At 35.6% G+C, this 21,185-nt stretch overlaps 1 protein-coding gene across 5 annotated transcripts in view; it reads left to right on the forward strand.

The window, feature by feature from the left end:
- Positions 1 to 21,185, forward strand: part of ITPR1 (inositol 1,4,5-trisphosphate receptor type 1) — a 253,455-nt gene that overhangs the window by 117,669 nt on the left and 114,601 nt on the right. For all 5 annotated transcript variants that reach the window (XM_039334139.1, XM_039334135.1, XM_039334136.1 and 2 more), the window contains exons 11-26: positions 1,912 to 2,066; positions 3,643 to 3,742; positions 6,163 to 6,323; positions 6,804 to 6,945; positions 7,039 to 7,197; positions 8,533 to 8,705; positions 9,387 to 9,506; positions 10,416 to 10,610; positions 11,936 to 12,187; positions 13,105 to 13,246; positions 14,553 to 14,706; positions 15,743 to 15,930; positions 16,553 to 16,688; positions 17,836 to 17,890; positions 20,032 to 20,197; positions 20,290 to 20,460. In XM_039334139.1, the coding sequence (XP_039190073.1) occupies positions 1,912 to 2,066; positions 3,643 to 3,742; positions 6,163 to 6,323; positions 6,804 to 6,945; positions 7,039 to 7,197; positions 8,533 to 8,705; positions 9,387 to 9,506; positions 10,416 to 10,610; positions 11,936 to 12,187; positions 13,105 to 13,246; positions 14,553 to 14,706; positions 15,743 to 15,930; positions 16,553 to 16,688; positions 17,836 to 17,890; positions 20,032 to 20,197; positions 20,290 to 20,460 (2,469 nt within the window). The remainder of the gene's footprint in view (positions 1 to 1,911; positions 2,067 to 3,642; positions 3,743 to 6,162; positions 6,324 to 6,803; positions 6,946 to 7,038; positions 7,198 to 8,532; positions 8,706 to 9,386; positions 9,507 to 10,415; positions 10,611 to 11,935; positions 12,188 to 13,104; positions 13,247 to 14,552; positions 14,707 to 15,742; positions 15,931 to 16,552; positions 16,689 to 17,835; positions 17,891 to 20,031; positions 20,198 to 20,289; positions 20,461 to 21,185) is intronic.

The raw sequence follows: 21,185 nt of genomic DNA on the forward strand, positions 1-21,185 counted from the left end.
CTTGTTAGACACATCCCTGCAGTTATCTTGCCAACAGTACAAATATGGTTTGCCATTTCCATCATATTTTTCAACTTTCCATATTATTTATTCTATGGAGTGTCCAAATGTATAAATCATTATAAGTGCACATATGTATTTCTAGTATTTTTGGCTTCTTAAACTCATGGCTGCAAAGGAACAGCAATATTTTTTTCCAAAGAACACATTGTTCTGCTTTTTTGTAAAGCAGACTGTTTTTCCCCTTCCCTCCACTTCAGTCATTCAGCCTCTTTAGTTGCCTTTCATTTGATTCATATATCTTCTACCAAGCTCTGCATTTGGCAGGAATGCTGGGAAAAATGTGGCATAGCTGATATATGCACCTTTTGGTGACGTGCTTCCAGTTTTGACATATCTAGTACATTCATTATGTTTTGTACTAATTGTATTAAATTGCATGAAAATTCATGTGGTTGGTTAAGCTAACATTTTTCTCAGGCAGTTCCTTAATGAAAAATGAAGAGGTTCAGCAATAGCCTCCTGTGACATATGAAGGACATACTCCATATTATCTCACGACATATGAAGGATCTACTTGTACTCACTCATTTTGTGTATGTGCTACCATAGAACATTCTTCAGACATCATCACAGAAGTGAAAAAACCTGTTTTTAATGTATTATTGCTGTGCTGTAATCCAGCTTTCTAACCATTATTGTTTCAGAATGCAATTTTGATATTTTCCTTTGTTTCTTACTCTCCCCCAAATCTGCAATTTCTAATTAAAATATGATTCTGTGGTTTTACTGTATAATTTGCATCCATAATACTGGTAAATACTTGCCAGTAAAATTAATATAGCTATTAATCTTTGATCATTATTTAAAAGCTATTAGATGTTTTTAAATTGAAGTCTAGATCATGTGATGATTTCTTAATTGCTATAAACACATGTATTAAGCTATGGTTTGTTGTACATGTTATAAACAGGCCAGAATGAGTTTTGTAGACTTATGAGCATGACACTTTTTATCAGATCTTGATTTTCTTTAACTTTTTAGCACTTTTTGCTTTGGAATCATAAAGATTGATGAATGATTTTAAGGGTCATTAAGGAGCAGAAAATAAAGGAAGCCAAGAGTAAACTTGGTAATTATAAACTACATTAGCATATTACCATATCATGCTAAACTAAATTGCAGTCTGTAAGTGAACAATAGCATAATTTATTTTACTATTCTAAAATAAGCCATGCTTTATTTACTGATGACATTTATCTCATGAAGCCAAAATAGAAACAAAATCTATTATGCTTTAGCATAATATATGAACTTAGTCAGGTTTTACAGGTAACTAAGCTTGATGGTAGCTTTTGTACAAGATTGATTAAATCAGTGGTTCTCAACCTTTTTAATGCCGCGATCCCCAACTGGTAGTAAGTCGAGGACTACTCAACCGGTCGTAAGTCGAGGACTACTCAACCGGTCGTAAATCGAGGACTACTCAACTGGTGCAGCACCATTTGCAGAATGGGACTTTTGGTGGGCTCAGCAGGGCAGAGACAGCCTGGACAATTCCTATTGGCTTTTGAAAGCCAATAGAATTAGACTCTATTCAAGAGAGTCTATTCTATTGGCTTTCAAAAGCCAATAGAATAAAAGGGAACAGCACAGCTAAGGAAAAGGGGGAAAAATGGCGGACTGCATTGTTTGGCGACCCCCGTGAAATGGTTGTTCGACCCCAAATGGGGTCCCGACCCACAGGTTGAGAACCACTGGATTAAATCATGAGAGTTAGTGATATGTAGTGTTACATGGTTTCTGTGCCTACACTTGAAATGGAAGCATGAATTCCAAGACTGAGTTCTGCATAGTTGTATCTGTAAAATTGTCTTTGCAATTTTGTCTGATTTGAAATTCTTTTCACAGCTGGATCCTGACCAAGATGCAGACAGAAGAGGACTCCATAATACTTCAGAGAAGATGGCATATTCTTTAGTCTCTGTGCCTGAAGGAAATGACATTTCTTCCATCTTTGAGCTTGATCCCACCACACTGCGAGGAGGAGACAGCTTAGTCCCAAGGTATGATGAAAAGAATTATCAAGACATGTGCGTGTTGGTAACTGAGATGAGTTCAATTTACCTAGGCAGATCATCACAAAGAACAGCATTTTAGTAGAAATAAATTAAATAAATTTCAACTTATGGTTCTCTTTATATGATTATTTTTTTAAAAAAGATTGTAAACCACCCTGTTCATTCCAGCTCAGCATATAGCAAAGCAAGAAACATCAAACATTGCAACAATGAAATAATAACAAATTAACCACATCTGATCTCCAAAAGAATGCTTGAATTTATAATCTTAGGCCTTGCAATGCGCAAGGAAAGTGAATGCCAAATGTACCTGCAGGGAAAAAGTGTTCCAAAGCATGAGGGCTACTGCTGAAAAGGACTGCCAACTGGTCCATAGTCCATGAACCTTGGGGAGATTTTAGACCTTCAGTGAGCCCTCTCTCTTTTAATAAGGCTTTCCCTGGTGCATATTGATGCTACACTGTAAAGGTTAAATGACAAGAATTCTGTGGGACAGATGAAGAACAGAGACCTGATCCTACTTTGTGTTTGACATTATCCAGCAAGAAATCATTTAGTAGCTTCAGCAGGAATGGAATTGTGATTGGGTCCAAAGCAATTTAATACAAATTTCCTCTGTTCCCAGATATTCCTAAGGAACTGTTTCTCTACCAGAAATATATGTAGATTTTGGTCACAAAAGTACATTAAGGCAGGAGTCCCCAACCCCCATCCATGGACTGGCACCGGAAACCGGGCTGGAAACTAGGCTGTACAAACAAGTGAAGCCCCATCCGCAGGATACAGGCAGCACACAAAACCACGCCCCCTCCGGTCCATGAAAAAAACTCTCTCCACGGAACCGGTCCCTAGTGCCCAAAAGGTTGGGCACCTCTGCATTAAGAGTTGTGAATCTAGTCTGAGTTCTTAGTAAATAAACAAGTGACATCTGGGTCAGAAGTCTGAACATTTTTTTAAAAAAATAGGGATGCTAAACTAGCTTCATTTCAAACTGTTTCAAGTGCAACATTTCATTCACATGAAATGGAATATTCTGAATAGTTTCTAACTGCTAATGTTTGAAACGGCTCTTTCTAAGCTCAAGGTACTTAATTTCATGCTTGAATCAGCAGTGTTGTACTTAAACATTTTATGAAATTTTGTGTTCAGAGCAGACAGATATGAAATATTTTCCATAATCCGTTAATCCCTTGGTATGAACTGGACATTTGAATGGGCCCTTAAAAAATGGAGTGATGCTTAAAAAATAGAAACAAGATGTTCCAGAAGCAAATTTAAATCTAAAACTTTATCAGTGATTTCAGATTTAGACAGATGCTGGCAATATTGTCTGGGATAGATATTCCCGCTAAAAAAATTAATTAATTTTTATTTACTCTTCAAAGAAGCTTTTTAATGCAGAGTACCTGGTTGAATTCAGCTTCATTCAGCATCATGTCATAAACTTTTATTGTTTAAAAAGTTAATTTTATTTGTTTTGTTTTGCATGAATATCTTGAGAAATTATTGCACATTTGTGCATCAGGAATCTTTTAAATGTAAATGTATCTGGTCCTTTCAGGAACTCTTATGTCAGACTTAGACATCTATGTACAAATACCTGGGTTCACAGCACAAATATCCCGATCGATAAAGAAGAAGAAAAACCTGTGATGCTTAAAGTAAGTCCTGCAAGGAACTCCGTTCAGATTATCACAAATTTGACCTACCAATAAAGGAAGAATATTTGTAGCTCAGGGTTGAAATTAAAGGTCCTTGATGCTTTCTGAGCTTGATTGTTTTCTTGCAGATGATTCATCACCCAAACTAGGCAATATCATCAGTGCCAGTCCTGATGTTGTTACCCAGTTTGGGTAATGAAACACCTGCAAGAAAACAGTGAAGCTCAGAAAGCTCCAAGGACCACTCAGATTTGATCTAGTAGCGTTATTTATAAAGTAGCAATAATGTTTAATTGAGAACCAGTTTAGGGTAGTGTTAGGCATCAGGTTAGAAACCAGGAGAACACGAGTTCTAGTCCTGCTTGAGGCACTGAGCCAGTATGGGCCAATCACTTTCTCTGAGTCCTGGGAAGAAGAAAGCAGTGGCAAAGCACTTTGAAAACTGTTGTCCGGAGAAGTACATGAACTTGGCTGTGTAGATATTGCCAGATATTAAGTCTAATTGAAAACCCGAAAAAGTTTATGAATTGCATATTTATAACTCAGTGTAGGTTCAGTGTAGATACAACTTACAGCTAAGCGCAGTACAGTAAATCAGTTAAATAAAGCACTACTGTCCAGCCTTACTCATTACTGGAAATGAGAGAATAACTTGGTACAACTGCATATCTTTGCAGGAAGATATGGATCACGGCACTTGCTCCCAATGTCTTTTGCATCCCAATGTCTTTTGCTGGTTTACTAATTTATTTTTAAGATTTGTAGGGGGGGGGGAAGTAGCAATAAACAATACAGTACATAAATATAAATTGCTAATAAATCATATAATAAAAGAACCATAAGGGGACTCCCACTCCTCTCAGCTTTTGCATCCCATAAATGATGCAAGCTGGTTTACTAATTTATTTCTAAGATTTGTAGGACTGCTCAACTAAAACTGTAACTCTGGATAGCATATTGATATACTATATACAATATACCAAAAAAGAAAAAAGCAATAAACAATACAGTACATAAATATAAATTTCTGATCAATCATATAATAAAAGAACCACAAGGGGACTCCCACTCCTCTGGCCTCAATGCCTGAGAGAAGAGCCAGGTCTTAAAGGCTTTCCTAAAGGTAAGAAGAATCGGGAGTCTCTCACATATCGGGGAGATCATTCCAGAGAACAGGTTCAGCTACAAGAAAGGCACACTTCCTGGATCCCATAAGATGACAAGATTTAAAAGAAGGAATCTGGAGCATGGTCTCCCCATGGAAGTATGTGGAGCACACACATGTCCTTGGGAAAATATGATCCCTCAAGTAGCCCAGTCTTAAGCCATGAAAGGCTTTAAAAGTAATAACCAGCACCCTGAATTGCATGTGAAAGGCTATTGGGAGTCAGTGCCAGATATTACATGAGCACAACGAGATGTACACATAATTATCGGTGTTGCTGCATTCAGGGTAAATGGAAGCTTCTGGATATTTTTCAAGGTAGCTCCATGTAGAGCAGTGGTTCTCAACCTTTCTAATGCTGTGACCCCATAATACAGTTCCCCATGTTGTGGTGACCCTCAAGTGGGTGTGGCCACCAATAAGAGGGAGTAGGACAGCTAGGGAAAAGGGAAAAAAATGGCGGACGGCGTGGTTTGGCGACCCCCGTGAAATGGTCATTTGACCCCAAATGGGGTCCCGACCCACAGGTTGAGAACCACTGAGGTAGAGGTTGTTGTAATAGTCCAATAGGGAGGTTACCAAGGTATAAATAACCATACTTGTATCGATCCTGTACTGACTATACAGACCCTGTGATGATTGCTAGTTTTTTGGATTGATGTACTTGGCAAACTTCCCCCTTATTGGAACAGCCTTAAACCTTACAATTATTTTTATATTTTTTTTTGTAGAGTTAGGTTTTCTGCTAATGAGAAAGAGGGGAAAGAATGTATTATTCTTAGTATGAAGTATAGTTTGAAGGAATAAAAATGCAAATAAGAAACAATGGAACAACAAGGACAAATATATCTAAAGAAGAATAAGGGGGGGGGAATGTAAATAATAGAAGATTACCGTTACGAAATTGCTGTTAAAAAAAAAAGGAGGAGTATACACTGTGTGTGTATGTGTGTTTTGTTTTGTTTTGTTGGTTTAAAAAAAATTAAAAGAGAGAGAGAGAGAGAAAGAGGGGAACTCCTGTTTCCATAAACCTGGCATTCATGAATGTAATTGATGCATACAACCGTCCTAGATAAATAATTGAAATTCTTAAGATATGAATTTCATGTATATCTTATAAAAAAAAGAAATTGAATTGGGCACCGCAGTGTTTCCTATTAAAATTTCAAGCAACATTTTTCTAATGCATTCATTACCACCATTTCATTTGTTCTTGATTATTAAAACTGTATTTTTGTAAAAAAAAAAAAAAAAGATTGGCACCTCTCCTGTAAAAGAAGACAAAGAAGCTTTTGCTGTGGTACCAGTTTCTCCTGCCGAAGTTCGAGATTTAGACTTTGCAAATGATGCAAGCAAAGTATTGGGCTCCATTGCTGGCAAGTTGGAGAAAGGAACAGTAACTCAGAATGAAAGGAGGTAAGAAGGTCATAATCCGTTTTTAAAGAGAATTACCATTCAAGAAATACAGCTTTTATATCCATTTTTACAGCATCGATATCAAGCCTGCAATAGCCCCAGAAATATTTGCAGAGCTCAAAATGAGATAAAAATAAGCACTAAAACTATATCAGATCACTCAATCTTACAGAATCCCCAGGTTTGCATTAGTAATCTTGTGAGAGCATGTGAAGAGCACAACCAGATTGAAAATCCTACATTATTTCAGGCAATAGAAAATATTGCTAAATTCATCTTGGATTTAGATTTCTTAAATATTTTTTTAAGAATTGAAGTATTTTTGATACTGTTTTTTGGATTAAATATTCTTGATACAGTATGTACCTGTTTCTTTAACTGAATGGAGTTACAGAATGCATTATTCTGTGAGCTATGCCGGTATTAAATTTTAGACTAAGAACTAGAATTTATTTATTTATTTAAAAAAAATCTCTCTAGATCTGTTACCAAGTTGCTTGAAGATTTGGTGTATTTTGTTACTGGCGGAACAAATTCTGGTCAAGATGTACTTGAAGTCATGTTCTCAAAGCCAAATCGAGAACGGCAAAAACTAATGAGAGAGCAAAATATTCTAAAGCAGGTAAACAACTACTGTAATTACTAAGAGCGTATACACATTTCTGATTGTGATGACAGGAAAGGTAATTTCTTCCTTCCTAAAATAATGCACCAGATTTTCAAGTTATTACAAGCACCATTTACTGACTGTGGAGATGGACCAATGCTGAGACTGGAGGAACTTGGAGATCAACGCCACGCTCCTTTCAGACATATCTGCCGGCTCTGTTACAGAGTGTTGAGACACTCCCAACAAGACTACAGGAAAAATCAAGTTAGTAAAATTGGAAAAAACTTAAAATATTTAAGCTTACCAGGTGGCAACACCTAGCTAGCCTTAGCTGATCTAAAAAAATAAACTGTACTGAAATGCTTTTAGATGGACCAAATCACCAGTAGATTAAGAAAGTGAACAAACATACTATGGCAAGCTACTTCTGTGCTGTTGACATAAATTATAGTCACCAAGTTGGAAGGGACCATTTTTAGGCCACTAAATCCAAGCACCTGCTAAATGTCTAAATATTAATAAATACTTCAACTATTGTTGTCTATGGAGATTCCCAGTCAACAAGGTCATGGTTGTCCCAAAGATGCTCTTTCAACAGGCAACTGGACTTTCTTGTTTTTCTTTGAAGATGTTTCACTTCTCATCCAAGAAGCTTCTTCAGCTCTTGACTAGATGGTGGGGAATGCTCTATGCAGAACTCCAAATGAAAGCATCCCTAAGAGATTGCTTGTCTCCTCTTTAACTCATCTTATGAAGATGAGTCCAGTGTGTTTGCCACACAGAATAGTCTTAATGTTAGGAAGAATAGTTCTCACTGATCACAAGATACCTTTCTGCTAACTTGACCATGATTTGCATTTTGCAATCTGGAATGAGAGAAAACAGGTGGTGATCTTTTTCTGTGTGGCATCCTTCCATGTATAAAGAATGCTGTGGTATCTCCTCTCAGCTTCTTTCTCAAGTTTAAATACGCCTAACTTCTTCAATCTCTCTTACTCTCAATGCTTTGGTATGTACCTGTTATTTCTCTGAGCTGTTCTTAAGTTTCTGAGATTGGATGCAGTACTTCATGCAGATTCTAAGTAGAGATAACTGCCATGATTTGGAAATTATAATTCTGCTGTTTCCTGTTTGAAGCTGTGTGGTGCTGCTTGCTTATTTTCTGTTTGCGTCCAACTACAGTCACAGGACCTTTTTCACAAGAACTAAGTAATGCTATATCATGACAGATACATCCCATCCTATACCTGCACCTGATTTTTATTTCTTAATTGAAGAACTTTTCACTTTGGATTGGTTAAATGTGGAATCATCCCATCATTCTATTTTGAGTGGATTTTCAACTTGGCAAACTTCCACCCATCTGATATTTGGGCCTTCTGTTTAAATGTAAAATAATGGTCAGTTGCTTAATGTGAAGTGGATAAATTATTATTTAATTTGAATAGTAATTGAGCCAAGAATCAGGACTGAACATCTGGTTCGGTCTTAGGAATATGGTTTTTTGATTAAGAACAAGAAATAAGTATCTTAAATCTATGTTATAGTGGAATTAGCATTTATTTTCTTTCTCCCTCCCCCTTTTTAATACTTTGCAAGGAATATATAGCCAAGCAGTTTGGCTTCATGCAGAAACAAATTGGCTATGATGTCTTAGCAGAAGACACTATAACAGCCTTGCTCCACAACAATCGTAAACTGTTGGAGAAACACATCACAGCTGCTGAGATTGATACCTTTGTTAGCCTTGTAAGAAAAAACCGAGAACCCAGGTAAGCTTTTTAACCAATTCTTCTGTAAAAAAAAAAAAAATAGAAGAGGCATAAACACTTTAATTGTGGCTCAGTTAGCAGTTTGGAGTTTACTGTTTATGTTTGCTATTTCTTTCTGTCTTATTCTGCTGCTGTACTGTGATATCCCTCCTTATTGCCTGACTTCTAATAATTCCCAAGATGTTAAACAGGCTATCCAAAATACCTGTGCTTTGTACTCAACCCCTATGGTTTCACGTTCTAGGGGAGATCCTTTTTAAAACCCTATTCTATCTTATATTATTATGGATCAGTATAGTTTATACTAATAAATAATTAGTATAATTTATACTTTTGAGAACTGAATGCAACGAAATTTCATTTTAATGTGTGCCGATTAGTACATTCAAAGTGACAATAAAGTTATTATTCTATTCTAATTATTGAAATGGAATCTGCTGCTATTTGAAAATGGATGCCTCTTGGTTTTGTGAGTCTTAGCAATTTTTAAAATTTAAAGATTTTTTTAAAAGGAGATATTAGATGATCAAAACTGGTAGGTCAGCTAAAGGGTTTTGTAATTATGTACTATGAAGCGACAAATATATTTCTGCAAATCTTTAGCATGTTGTTTATAATGTAGTTAAATGGAATCTGGAATACTGTGCCCATTTTATAGACTTTGTTTTCTTCTCTGAATAGATTCTTGGACTATCTTTCTGATCTTTGTGTGTCTATGAACAAATCTATTCCGGTCACCCAGGAGCTGATTTGTAAAGCTGTATTAAATCCAGCAAATGCTGACATACTTATTGAGACTAAGTAAGTTTAGATATTTTTAAATAGATTTCTTCATCTTTGAAAGAAGACAATGATAGCAAAGATGGCAAATAAAATTACTACCAGTTTGGGAGAAACGCAAAACAAAATGTAGAAGCTATTTATAGCAATAGCCTGGATGCTTTCTGGATTCTCCATTCAGTTTATAAGCCTAGAACTAGACAACATCTGATGAAATAGATTTTAAAACAATCAATAAAAGCCATTACTGTAAAATCCACAATATAACTTATTTGTTACTACAGGTAATCTTCAACTTATGATCACATTTGGGACCAGAATTTCCATTGCTAAGCAAGGCAGTTATTGAATGAGTCAGCCCGATATTACAACTTTTTTTTTGCTGTGGTTGTTAAGAGAATCACTGTTGTTGTTAAATGAATCATGTGTTTGTTAAGTGAACCTGGCTTTCCCTATTGACTTTGCTTATCAAAAGCTGGTTGGGAAGGTTTCGAATGGGGATACTATGACTGCAACCATCATAAATACATTACGGTTGTCAGGCGCCTGAATTTTGATCATGTGGATTACCGCAAGGGTTGTAAGCAGTAGTGGGATTCAGATGGTTTGCATCACTTCAGCAGAACCAGTAGCTAATTTTTTGTTGCCCAGGCCCAGAATGGACTTCCAGAAGTGGCATCTACACAGAGAACCAGTTGTTCATATATTTGAATCCCACTGCTGGTTGTAAGTGTAAGGATTGCTTGTAAATCACTTTTTGCAGTGTTGTTGTAACTTCAAATGGTCATTAAATGAATGGTGTAAGTTGAAGACTACCTTGAAAGGATGTGATATATTATCTAAGGTTTTGAAATCTAATGGAAATCCATCCATACAGCCTTGACAGTAGAAATACAAGTAATTGTTTTTCATTCTTGCACAATTCTTCAGACTGGTCCTGTCTCGTTTTGAGTTTGAGGAGTTATCATCTGGAGAGAACTCACTGGAGGTTGGTGAGGATGAAGAAGAAGTCTGGTTATTCTGGCGAGACAGCAGCAAAGAGGTCCGCAGTAAGAGTATCAGAGAGCTGGCACAAGATGCTAAAGAAGGACAAAAAGAAGACCGGGATGTCCTCAGCTACTACAGGTTAACATTACAAGTAATCCTTGGCTTTAGCAGCATAACCTGAAATGTGTACACTAGAGCTGTTTGTAATTTTATTTAATGACCTATTCTTAAGACTTGAACTCTAATATTCATAATTAATTTTAAATGGTAGCTATCAAAACATTTTCAGTTTGGAACTATTTGGATATCGGAAAGAACTTGGAGTGATAACAATTTTATATAGCTCTGACAACAGGTTGATAGAGCTGTTTGTAATTTTATTTAATGGCCTATTCTTAAGACTTGAACTCTAATATTCATAATTAATTTTACATGGTAGCTATCAAAACATTTTCAGTTTTGAACTATTTGGATATCAGAAAGAAGTTGGAGTGATAACAATTTTATATAGCTCTGACAACAAGTTGATAGAGTCATTCTGCTTCACGCAGAGTGTGGTTTTATACAGCAGCTTCTGAATTACAAATAGCTGAAATGATTTGGAAAATCAGCTGTCACAGTGAAAATGCTTCTTTATTTTCTAAAATATAGATCTATTATTTTGTTTTTTATAGGCTGTCATTTTAGAGATAAATAACTGGTCAATCTGATACATTTTTCAAAAACATTTGGCTGTGTGGCAGTGTTATTCAAAACATTCTGTAATTATTGTGGACTCCAAGGCTGTGTTTGTCTAATGTAATAAACACAAAAAAGCTAATTCAGTGAGAACCTGCCATCATTATAGCTTCATTTGGATGCTTCACTTTAAGTTGGATGACTTCCACGTCCTTAAACATGGAGTGTCTGCCAGTTTGAAACTGGATGTTGAACACTAACAATATATGTTTGGTAACATGATCCAGTTTACTCTGGACAATGCACAGTGTCAGCTGCTCCAGTTTCCAATTTCGTAGCATAATTCTGAGCTTAATTAAATAGGAATGAGGTCTTGAAGCATGAATGTTTGCTAACTAAATGCACAATGTAATTTATCGTCTATTTTTTAAATCTGATTAATTTCTAAAATACGTTTCCATAAAACATGTTTTCCACTCTTCACATCAGAATATATATCTTATTATGTTAAGCATGCCTTCTCTCTAGCAGCACCTTTAGAATGAGGTTTCCCTACCCCAAGATCCAGATGTTCTCCCACTCTGCTATTGTTGTACCCCAAACCTTTGGCCAGGGAGAGTGAGAACCCTTGCTTCATTACAACAGATCTGTTGTATTTGGCATCTTCTATCTTCCATTAATTTTATTATAATTTCTTTGATGTGAACTGCCATGGTGGTGATGATGATGATTTTCAGTCTTTGGGGTAAAATGACACTTCCCTTATTTTTCTTCTGCTTTACAAGGTACCAGCTGAATCTTTTTGCTCGGATGTGCCTTGATCGCCAGTACTTAGCTATAAATGAAATATCTGGACAGTTGGATGTTGACCTTATTCTTCGCTGCATGTCTGATGAGAATTTGCCTTATGACTTGAGAGCTTCATTTTGTCGACTGATGTTGCACATGCATGTTGACCGAGATCCCCAAGAACAAGTGACGCCAGTGAAATATGCTCGACTATGGTCAGAGATACCATCTGAAATAGCAATTGATGAGTGAGTATTTGTGACCAAATGATTCTCTGAATGAAGCATGGCGATCTTAAATCCTTGGGAGTACTTCTTACTGTTAAAGAATTCTCTTGGAGGAGAATTGCCATGTTAGTCTGTTGTTGCAAAAAACAAATCAGAAAGAGTCTAACAACATCTTTTCCGGCTCACAAAATTTTATGCCTTCTAATAAAGTTGGTTAATTGAAAAAAAAAGGGCCTACTATAGTCCTTCTGGTAAGAATTTCCAGTATTACTTGTCATGTTCTATGCAAATTATCAAATTGTACAAAATATTCTGTAAATATTTTGGACTCCAAGGCTGTGTAAGGCTGTGTAATGTAATAAACACAAAAAAGCTAATTTAGTGAGAACCTGCAATTGTGTAATGGCACAAATTATAAAATTGTCTTCGACTTATGACCACAATTGAGTCCAAAATTTATGTTGCTAGGTAAGACATTTGCTAAGTGAGTTTTGCCACATTTTATCACCTTTCCTGCCATAGTTGTTAAGTGAATCACTGCAGGTATTAAGTTAGCAACACGGTTGTTAAGTGAATCTAGCTTTCCCTTGTCAGAAAGTTGCAAAAGGGGATCATGTGACCCTGAGACACTGCAACCATCATAAATATGAACCAGGTGCCCAACATTTGAATTTTGATTGCATAGCCATGGAGATGCTGCAATGGTTGTAAGTGTGAAAAATGTGTCACTTTTTTCAATGCCTTTGTAACTTTGAATGCTTGCTAAATGAACTGTTGTAAGTCAAGGACTACCTGTATTTTCATAAAGTGTTTAGTGTTTAATCTAAATCAAGTAATACATTTTTTGCACATACTTTTTTTTTTTCAAAAAAAAAAATAAAGGCAGGACTTTTTAAAAAATTGTCCCATTTTTTTCTTGTTTTTGGATTTTTGATTAGCTACGACAGCAGTGGAACTTCCAAAGACGAAATCAAGGAGAGGTTTGCACAAACTATGGAGTTTGTGGAGGAATATTTGAGAGATGTTGTTTGCCAAAGATTCCCATTTTCTGATAAAGAAAAAAATAAACTCACCTTCGAGGTAAATGTTTTTAATGCCTCAAGCTGAGCTGCAAGATCAAATGTCGATGATGCTAACCATAATTGACTCGGTGGTCAGATCATGTACACATATTTGTAATATTTTCTCGAGTCTCCCAGTTGATTTATTCATAAGTAAGTTGCATAGCACCTGCCCAGCATACCAAACAAAAAAACAAAAACAAAAAACCCCCCAAAAGATTAAAAACTCAGATCCAAATGGAGTTAAAACAGATTAGGGGGCAAAAGAAAAAAAAGATTTCTGCCAAGTAGAAAACCTTCTAGAAAATCCTGCACTCGCTGAAAAGATAATATCAATAATTAAAAGCAGTTTCAAATGTTTTCCAACAACTTATTCTATTTGCATAGTTTTATACCTTTCTGTCCCCAGTAGGCTGCCTTGAACAGGAAGTTTGCTAGCAAATTACAGCAATAACTATGCAATAGAAACAGCAGTAAAATACAATTGGGCATACATCTCAGTATGCTAATAGCAGCATCTTAAAATACTTAAGAGAACAAGGAAGTTTTCATGTGGCACTGAAAAGCCGTAATGGAGATGCTGAATGGCCTGTCTAGAAAGACTTTTCAAGAAATATGTGATGCTGCCACAGAAATGGTCTTTTTTTGCTCCCATCTGCCTCATGTAAAAGACCTACAGAATTTGTCTTCTGCTTTAAATGCTGGAGATTTTCCAAAATCATAGATAGAAGTTTTTACCACTCAAAAGTGTTTTGGTCATTAAAAATCTAATCTAATCAACATGAAAGAAAAAAATAATAATTAAATGGCTGTCAGATAACATATGTTAAAATGGAACTGTTCTTTTGCTATTCTTTGTGTTGTATTGTATTATTATGTAAACAATAACTGAAAATAAACAACCCCCTCAACATCAGAAAATCTAAATTATTATAAAAATCAGAAGTATAAAATCTGAAAAAAACATAGTCACTGATTATTCAGTATTATAGCACTGATGTGTATTTTAGAATAAGGGTTTTTAGAAACTTACTATTTTGCATAAAAATATTATTTCTACATTTATATTTTTGAGCAGTATATTTATTTGTCAGATTTAAGAAGAGAGATTCTGGATGGTGTGCAGTAAAATATTAAAAGCATAAAAATAGTATATAAAATTTCAAAGAGGGAAGGAATGTTAAAATTAATTAAAAGGTGGGGGAGGACTTTCAGGGCTGACTTTGGTATCTTAGACAATGTTATGAATTTTAGAAAGAATATTGAGTTTGTAAAAAAAAAAAAAGTCCAGTTCAACCAATTATCTTTTCTTCTTTTGAAAACAGGTTGTGAACCTAGCTCGAAATCTGATATATTTTGGCTTCTATAATTTTTGTGATCTTCTAAGACTAACAAAAATTCTCTTAGCTATTCTGGACTGTGTACATGTTGCAACTATTTTCCCTATTACAAAGGCAACAAAAGGGGAAGAAAGTAAAGGTAAGAATGGCAAGAAAAAGTGGAGGAGACATTGAGAGACATTTGATCCATGAAATAATATGATGACAAGGCCAATTGCGGTATTAGATTGCTATCCACAAGCATTTTACACCAAGAATCAGGATAGTGTTCCCTACAAATGCATTCCAATGTAGAGATTAGAATCTTCTTTATAACATTTATAATTTTTGTTTGGTATTATTCAAAAATGCAAGTTTGTGAGCTTACATGAAATCTTGCACTTACAATCTTGAGAGTTTGAAATTATACATTATGATAAGTTCTCAACAGTATTCCTTGAACGGTAATTTGTGGGAGTATCTTGCAAAATGCCAATACAGAGAATTGGTGCCATTGCATATAATAATAAATCACCCTGCTTTGTAGCTTTCCATGGACCCTTCTGAATGCTGAAATTTTTCTTTTATAAAAAGATTCTTCCCTAGGAGTCTTGAACTAGTATAACCAAACCCTAATGGAATTTATGAAACAAACAAAATGTCAGTGCTTTAAAAATGATTGGAATTTTAATAGATGCTTTTGTAGTTTCAGTTTCTTATTTACAATGCATATACCAAGTTATTTTGGTTGACCAAAAATATGATTTTTAATATCTGTTTCAGCTTTTCGTGCATAATAACTAGATAATACTACAGATGGCATAATTATACTTCGAATCTGTAGAACACCCATGGGTTTCTCTTGATTAAGAATTATGCAACTCTAGTTCTGAAATAATGCATGAGAGTCAGTTTAGTCTGGTATTTAAGGTACCAGGCTAGAAAACAGGCGACTGTGAGTTCTAGTCCCGCTTTAGGTATGAAATCTGGCTGGGTGACTTTAGGCCAGTCATTCCTCTCAGCCCAACTCACCTTACCTCACCTCACAGGGTTATTGTTGTTGGGGAAACAGGAGGAGGTAGGAGTATTAGGTATGTTTACCACCTTGAGTTATTTATAAAAATAATAAATGTGGGCTATAAATAAATAAATGCAAATTTAAAATGTTTGTCTGGGGTATTTATCTATTTCTGAAGGGAGCAATGTGATGAGATCGATCCATGGTGTTGGAGAGCTCATGACTCAAGTGGTACTAAGAGGTGGTGGGTTCTTGCCTATGACACCTTTGGCTGCTGTCCCGGAAGGTAACGTGAAGCAAGTTGAACCTGAGAAAGAGGACATCCTGGTAATGGATACCAAACTGAAAATAATTGAAATCCTCCAGGTATACTTCAGATGGCACAGCATGGACATTTTGGCTTATGTCAGTTCATTCTTACATGGTTTTGATTTGATGCACAAGAATCTTATCAACTAAAGTTCAACACTTAATTGGTGCCAGATAAGACTCAACAAAATTCAGGAGGAGTTGGACTTGGAGCCCTTTTGGGAATGCAACAGCTCTAAGCTGATAATGCATTTAACTCTGCCCACTAGCTCTATCTGCTCTGCTCCTACTGCTCCTTCCCAACCTTAGAAAGATGGCAACATTCAATCCAACAGATTTATAATTTTTTCATTATCTTTGGAAGTCTCTGAACTGCATGAAGCTTTGCTTCTGTTGTTCCCCTTTCAAATCACTATTGATTCAAATGAAATTTCTTCTTACTTTAATTGATTTTAAGTATAGAAAATAACCTCACTTACAGTACTTAATATACTTGAAATGTTTTGTTGTTGTGTCTTTTTATATCATGCATTTCTGGCTGAGATTTGCGAAACCTTTAAATGTGCTAAACCTAAGATCCATAAAACGTTGAAGCTTATTTGTCTCTTGGAATACAACCTACATACGATTGTATTATTAATATTGATTTCATTTTTTGTTCAAATGTTGAAACCACCAGTTTATTTTGAATGTGAGATTGGATTACCGAATCTCATGCCTTCTGTGTATATTTAAACGAGAATTTGATGAAAGCAACGCACAGACATCTGATTCACCTTCAGGGAGCAATAATCAAGAAATGCCAAATGTACCAGGTCAGTAATTTGCATATTGTTATATTACAGAATCTGAGCGCCCATTTTTCAGCTTGGGAGCTGTTGTTTTCTCTCTCGCTGATCCCTTCCAGTAAAAGGGGTATAATCAAAAGAGGCAGTACAGAAAGTATTGGCCCATTATTTTTAAGATTTGTCAGATGGTTTTAAAGCCATTGGTGGTGCATTTTGGGTCACAAAAGCTTAAATTTATCCATTTTCATGTTGATGTTTTGCATTAAGATTTAAAATACATTTTGGCAGTTTCAATTTTTTTTCCATTGACTTTTTTATGACAGACATAAATATTTTTATTTTGTGTTGCACAAGATTAGCACATTCTTCCCCAGTCTAACACACCAAAAATGTCCTATAATATTGATTTTAGTCAGAATAAATAGCAATACTTTGTAGGTTATTTCTTGTGGCAATTAATAACTAGAGCAACTCAGTATAAAATAAAGCAACATCCACTCCACTTTCTAAGCAAGTGGAAGTTATGGCAATTTGCTACCTTATTGTGTGTTACAAAAGATGTAAGTGTGGGTTAAACTAAGATTTCTTGTATCTTTGGGCTGGCGTTCAGAGTTGCAGTCCCATACCTCTGGAAGATTGGGAAAGTGTCTAAATGTTGTAAACAGAATATTTTGATTTACACACTTAAGTGAAATGTGAGATCTTTGAGTTACTAATAATCTACTGTTTGTATATTCTGTGTGAATATACAGTTCATAAATTCAGCATCTTTTCACATACGAATTCATGAATCAGTGGTATTAGGCGAAAAAAGCACAGATGGATAATGTACAAGTTGCTTATTCGTCTTCTGCTGAACTGGGAAAATGACAAGAATATGTTTTAAAATATTCTTTTAAAAAATAGAGCATCATCTGCTGCTACCTCACTGTCTTAGTATAAATTGTTCCATTAAGCAATTTCTGTGCAAACTGTTTAAATTCCTTCACTGACTTAATTTATATAATGCTTTTTTTCAATTTTGAAGTACAGAAAATTGCTTTGCTTGTGAGGTGTAGATTCTTACAATTCACTTATTTTATTTTACAGAAAGAAAAAAGTGATGGCTTGATTTGAATTATTGTTTTATTGTTCTGAACTCCGCATAGAGCACGTTATTTGTTTTCCTTTACAGGTGCTCTTGACTTTGAAAATATTGAAGAACAAGCAGAAGGGATATTTGGAGGCAGGAAAGTAAACTATGGCAATTTGTATTCTTTTGTTCTCAACTATATGTAAAATGGTTTCTCCAAACCTGATGTTTATAGTTTTAGCGGATACATTCTGGGGGTCCACAGTACACTACTGGTGTGCCTATGGGTATCTCTTTCGGTGCCCTCCAGGACTCTTTTGTGATTGAGCATGCCATCTTGGGAACTATTCCCCAAGAAGAGTATGAATATGTTCTCCAAAGTGCAGATGTATCTCCTTGGCCAAAAAGATTGTGAGCATTCAAATCACTTGTACCAATTATTCGAGAACCCACTTAATTACATTTAAGCCTCCAGCATTACCTTCCTTTGAAGGTAATTGAAAGTTACAAACACGAGAGTTGTAGAAGTTTATACAGTAGATGCAGTAGATATCTCAGCATAGACAGCAGACAAACAAGCCAGAAGCATAATTCATCATTTTATAATTACTTTGTTAAAACATATTCTAAAAGTATGCGTATGGGTATGGATGTGTACATATGTATGTACATACAGGTAGTCCTCAACTTAGAAGAGTTCATTTAGTCACCCTTCAAAGTTACAACGGCACTGAAAAATATGAGTTATGATCATTTTTCATAGTTATGACCTTTGCAGCATCCCCACGATCATGTGATCAAAATTCAGATGCTTGTCAGCTGGTTCATATTTATGACCATTTCTGTCACATTCTGGTCACCTTTTGTGATATTCTGACACACAAAGTCAATGGGGAAGCCAGATTCATTTAACAACCAGGTTACTAACGTATCAGCTAACATTGATTCACTTAACAACTGTGGCAAGAGAGGTTGTAAAATGGAGCAAAGCTCACTTAATAAATGTCTCATTTAACAACAGAAATTTTGGACTCAGTTGTGGTAGTAAGTCAAGGACTAACTATATATGTGTCTTTGTGTATGTATGTGTGTATATAAATGTATATATGTGTGTGTATATACATATATGTATGTATGTATATATGTATATATAAAATATGGAGAGCAGGATGGCTCAATTTTTAAAGACGCTGAATGTTAGCTGGAAAGAAATGAAGATGAGTACCGCCCCTTAGTATCAGATACAACTAGACAGGGGAAACCTTTACTTTTACCTTTATATACAATATACCTATTAGAATGGAAGAAAATAGAGAGAGGAATATTACTGAAAGGGGTGTGGCCTTCTGTCCCATGTGGATGAAAGGGAGTTGGGAAATTCCAAAGACTCTTGAGGGAGAACTTTGGCTTTCCAACACCATGTTCTCTCCTTTATATTCCTCAGGCCATGGTATCTATGCTAGTTCTTATAATAAGTGTTACCTCACACTTTATTCCAGTCTTTTCTTGTTTGATGTTTTCAGCTTCTTTATCAAGGAGCCCTTGCTTATTAATACAAATATCATTTCTAAGGAATGAATGGTGCTCTCCTGCAAGTTATGTTTCAATTGTTTTATTGCTTCTAATAGTTTTTTTTGTTTTGTTTTGTGGTTGTTTTTATATTGCTTTTTTCTTTTTAATTCTGTAAGCTCCCCAGAGTTGCAGAATCGAAAATAAGTGGATATATACATTTAATAAACAAACAACTAATGTTGGCTATGCATTATAATGCTTAGATCTTTCTTTTAGTTGTTTCTATTTACCAAATTTAAATGAGGCCAGTTGAGGGTTTAATCTGTTTTCTTCAGTTCTCTTATCTTGTCCTTTCCTTTGCTAGAAAAATATTCCTAGGGGATTTTTATACCTAAGAAGTGGAGGTTATATTGTATATGTTCCATCAATAAAGAAAAATAAAGCAAATAGATTGGAGGGATACTGAACAAGAGAATGCTGTTATTTTAAGCAGCATCTTTTTATTGTATGCTGCAGTGTTGGATCATACACTATCGGAATGCAAGGATGAGAGGGGACAAATTACCATTATTATGATAACATATGATTGTTGAATATTCCAATTGGAAATATTCATTTTCCACTGGTGATTAAATACCTTACTTTATATTCAGTTTTAATTTATAGCATTCTCTTTCTCCTAATACCAGATGAAGTACAGTCAAAGAAACTGAGATGTCCTTAAGCTTACTTAAGAAGTCAGAGTTGTTACTTTTGTTTTAATGTTGTTATATTTTGTGTTTTCAGTGAAGAGAATACGCCACTAGATTTGGATGATCACGGTGGCAGAACTTTCCTGAGAGTTTTGCTCCATTTAACCATGCATGACTATCCTCCGCTTGTGTCTGGGGCGCTTCAGCTACTCTTCAGACACTTTAGTCAGAGGCAAGAAGTCCTCCAGGCTTTTAAACAGGTAAATGTGTAAAGCTGTGCAATGTTCTCTGTTTGCTTTGAAATATGTAAAGCAAATGCTTATTGCAACTAACCGATTGCAATTCATGTAAGGTTCAACTGCTTGTTACCAGCCAAGATGTTGACAATTACAAGCAGATAAAGCAAGATTTGGATCAGCTGAGGTCCATTGTTGAAAAATCGGAACTCTGGGTATACAAAGGACAAGGGCCGGATGAAGCTGCAGAGGTAACAACAGGAGAAAATGAACATAAGAAAAAGGAGGTAAGAAGAACTTTTATCAGTGCAGTTTAAGAGCTTCAATGTGCCCTCCTGGCATGGAGTATTAATCCTAGCTTAACTGATAACTATAAAAATATTAAGAATCGGTATAATATAGTCAGTATTGTATGTTTGGGAGGGCAGGCTGGTTTCTGTATAATCTAGTTCAGTGATGGCGAACCTTTTAGAGACTGAGTGCCAAAACTGCAACCCAAAACCCACTTATGTATCATCGGGTGCTGGGTGGGTGTGGCCAATTTGGGTGGGTGTGGCCAATTGGGTGGGTATGGCCTATTGGGTGGGCGTGGCTGCGGTGGTAATGGCAGACTGGGTGGGACTAAAAAGTTCAATCAATCAATTCCAACTTTGCAAGATCTTTTTTTCCCCCTGAGAAATTGAAATTGATTAATTGATTGAACCTTTTTTTTTTTGCACACGGCAGCAGAGGCCTAAAGTGAAAAGGTTTTATAAAACCCAGCTGAAGGCGTAGGACTGGGGAGATGGCATGAGTGCCCACAGAGAGGGCTCTGCGTGCCACTTGTGGCACATGTGCCATAGGTTTGCCACCACGGATCTAGTTGAATGTATCTTCCAATATGATATAATGTAGTTTTTCCACAAATCTAATAAATAGGTAAAATAAGTTTTTACTATTATTTTAATGAAATAAGCATTTTCCTTCTTGCTGTATAAAATGTTTTGACAGATTAGTGTAAGTTTTCAAAGGC

This window comes from Crotalus tigris, unplaced genomic scaffold (assembly GCF_016545835.1).
Source record: "Crotalus tigris isolate CLP2741 ecotype Arizona unplaced genomic scaffold, ASM1654583v1 scf7180000017625.6296891, whole genome shotgun sequence".
Classification (NCBI taxonomy): domain Eukaryota; kingdom Metazoa; phylum Chordata; class Lepidosauria; order Squamata; family Viperidae; genus Crotalus; species Crotalus tigris.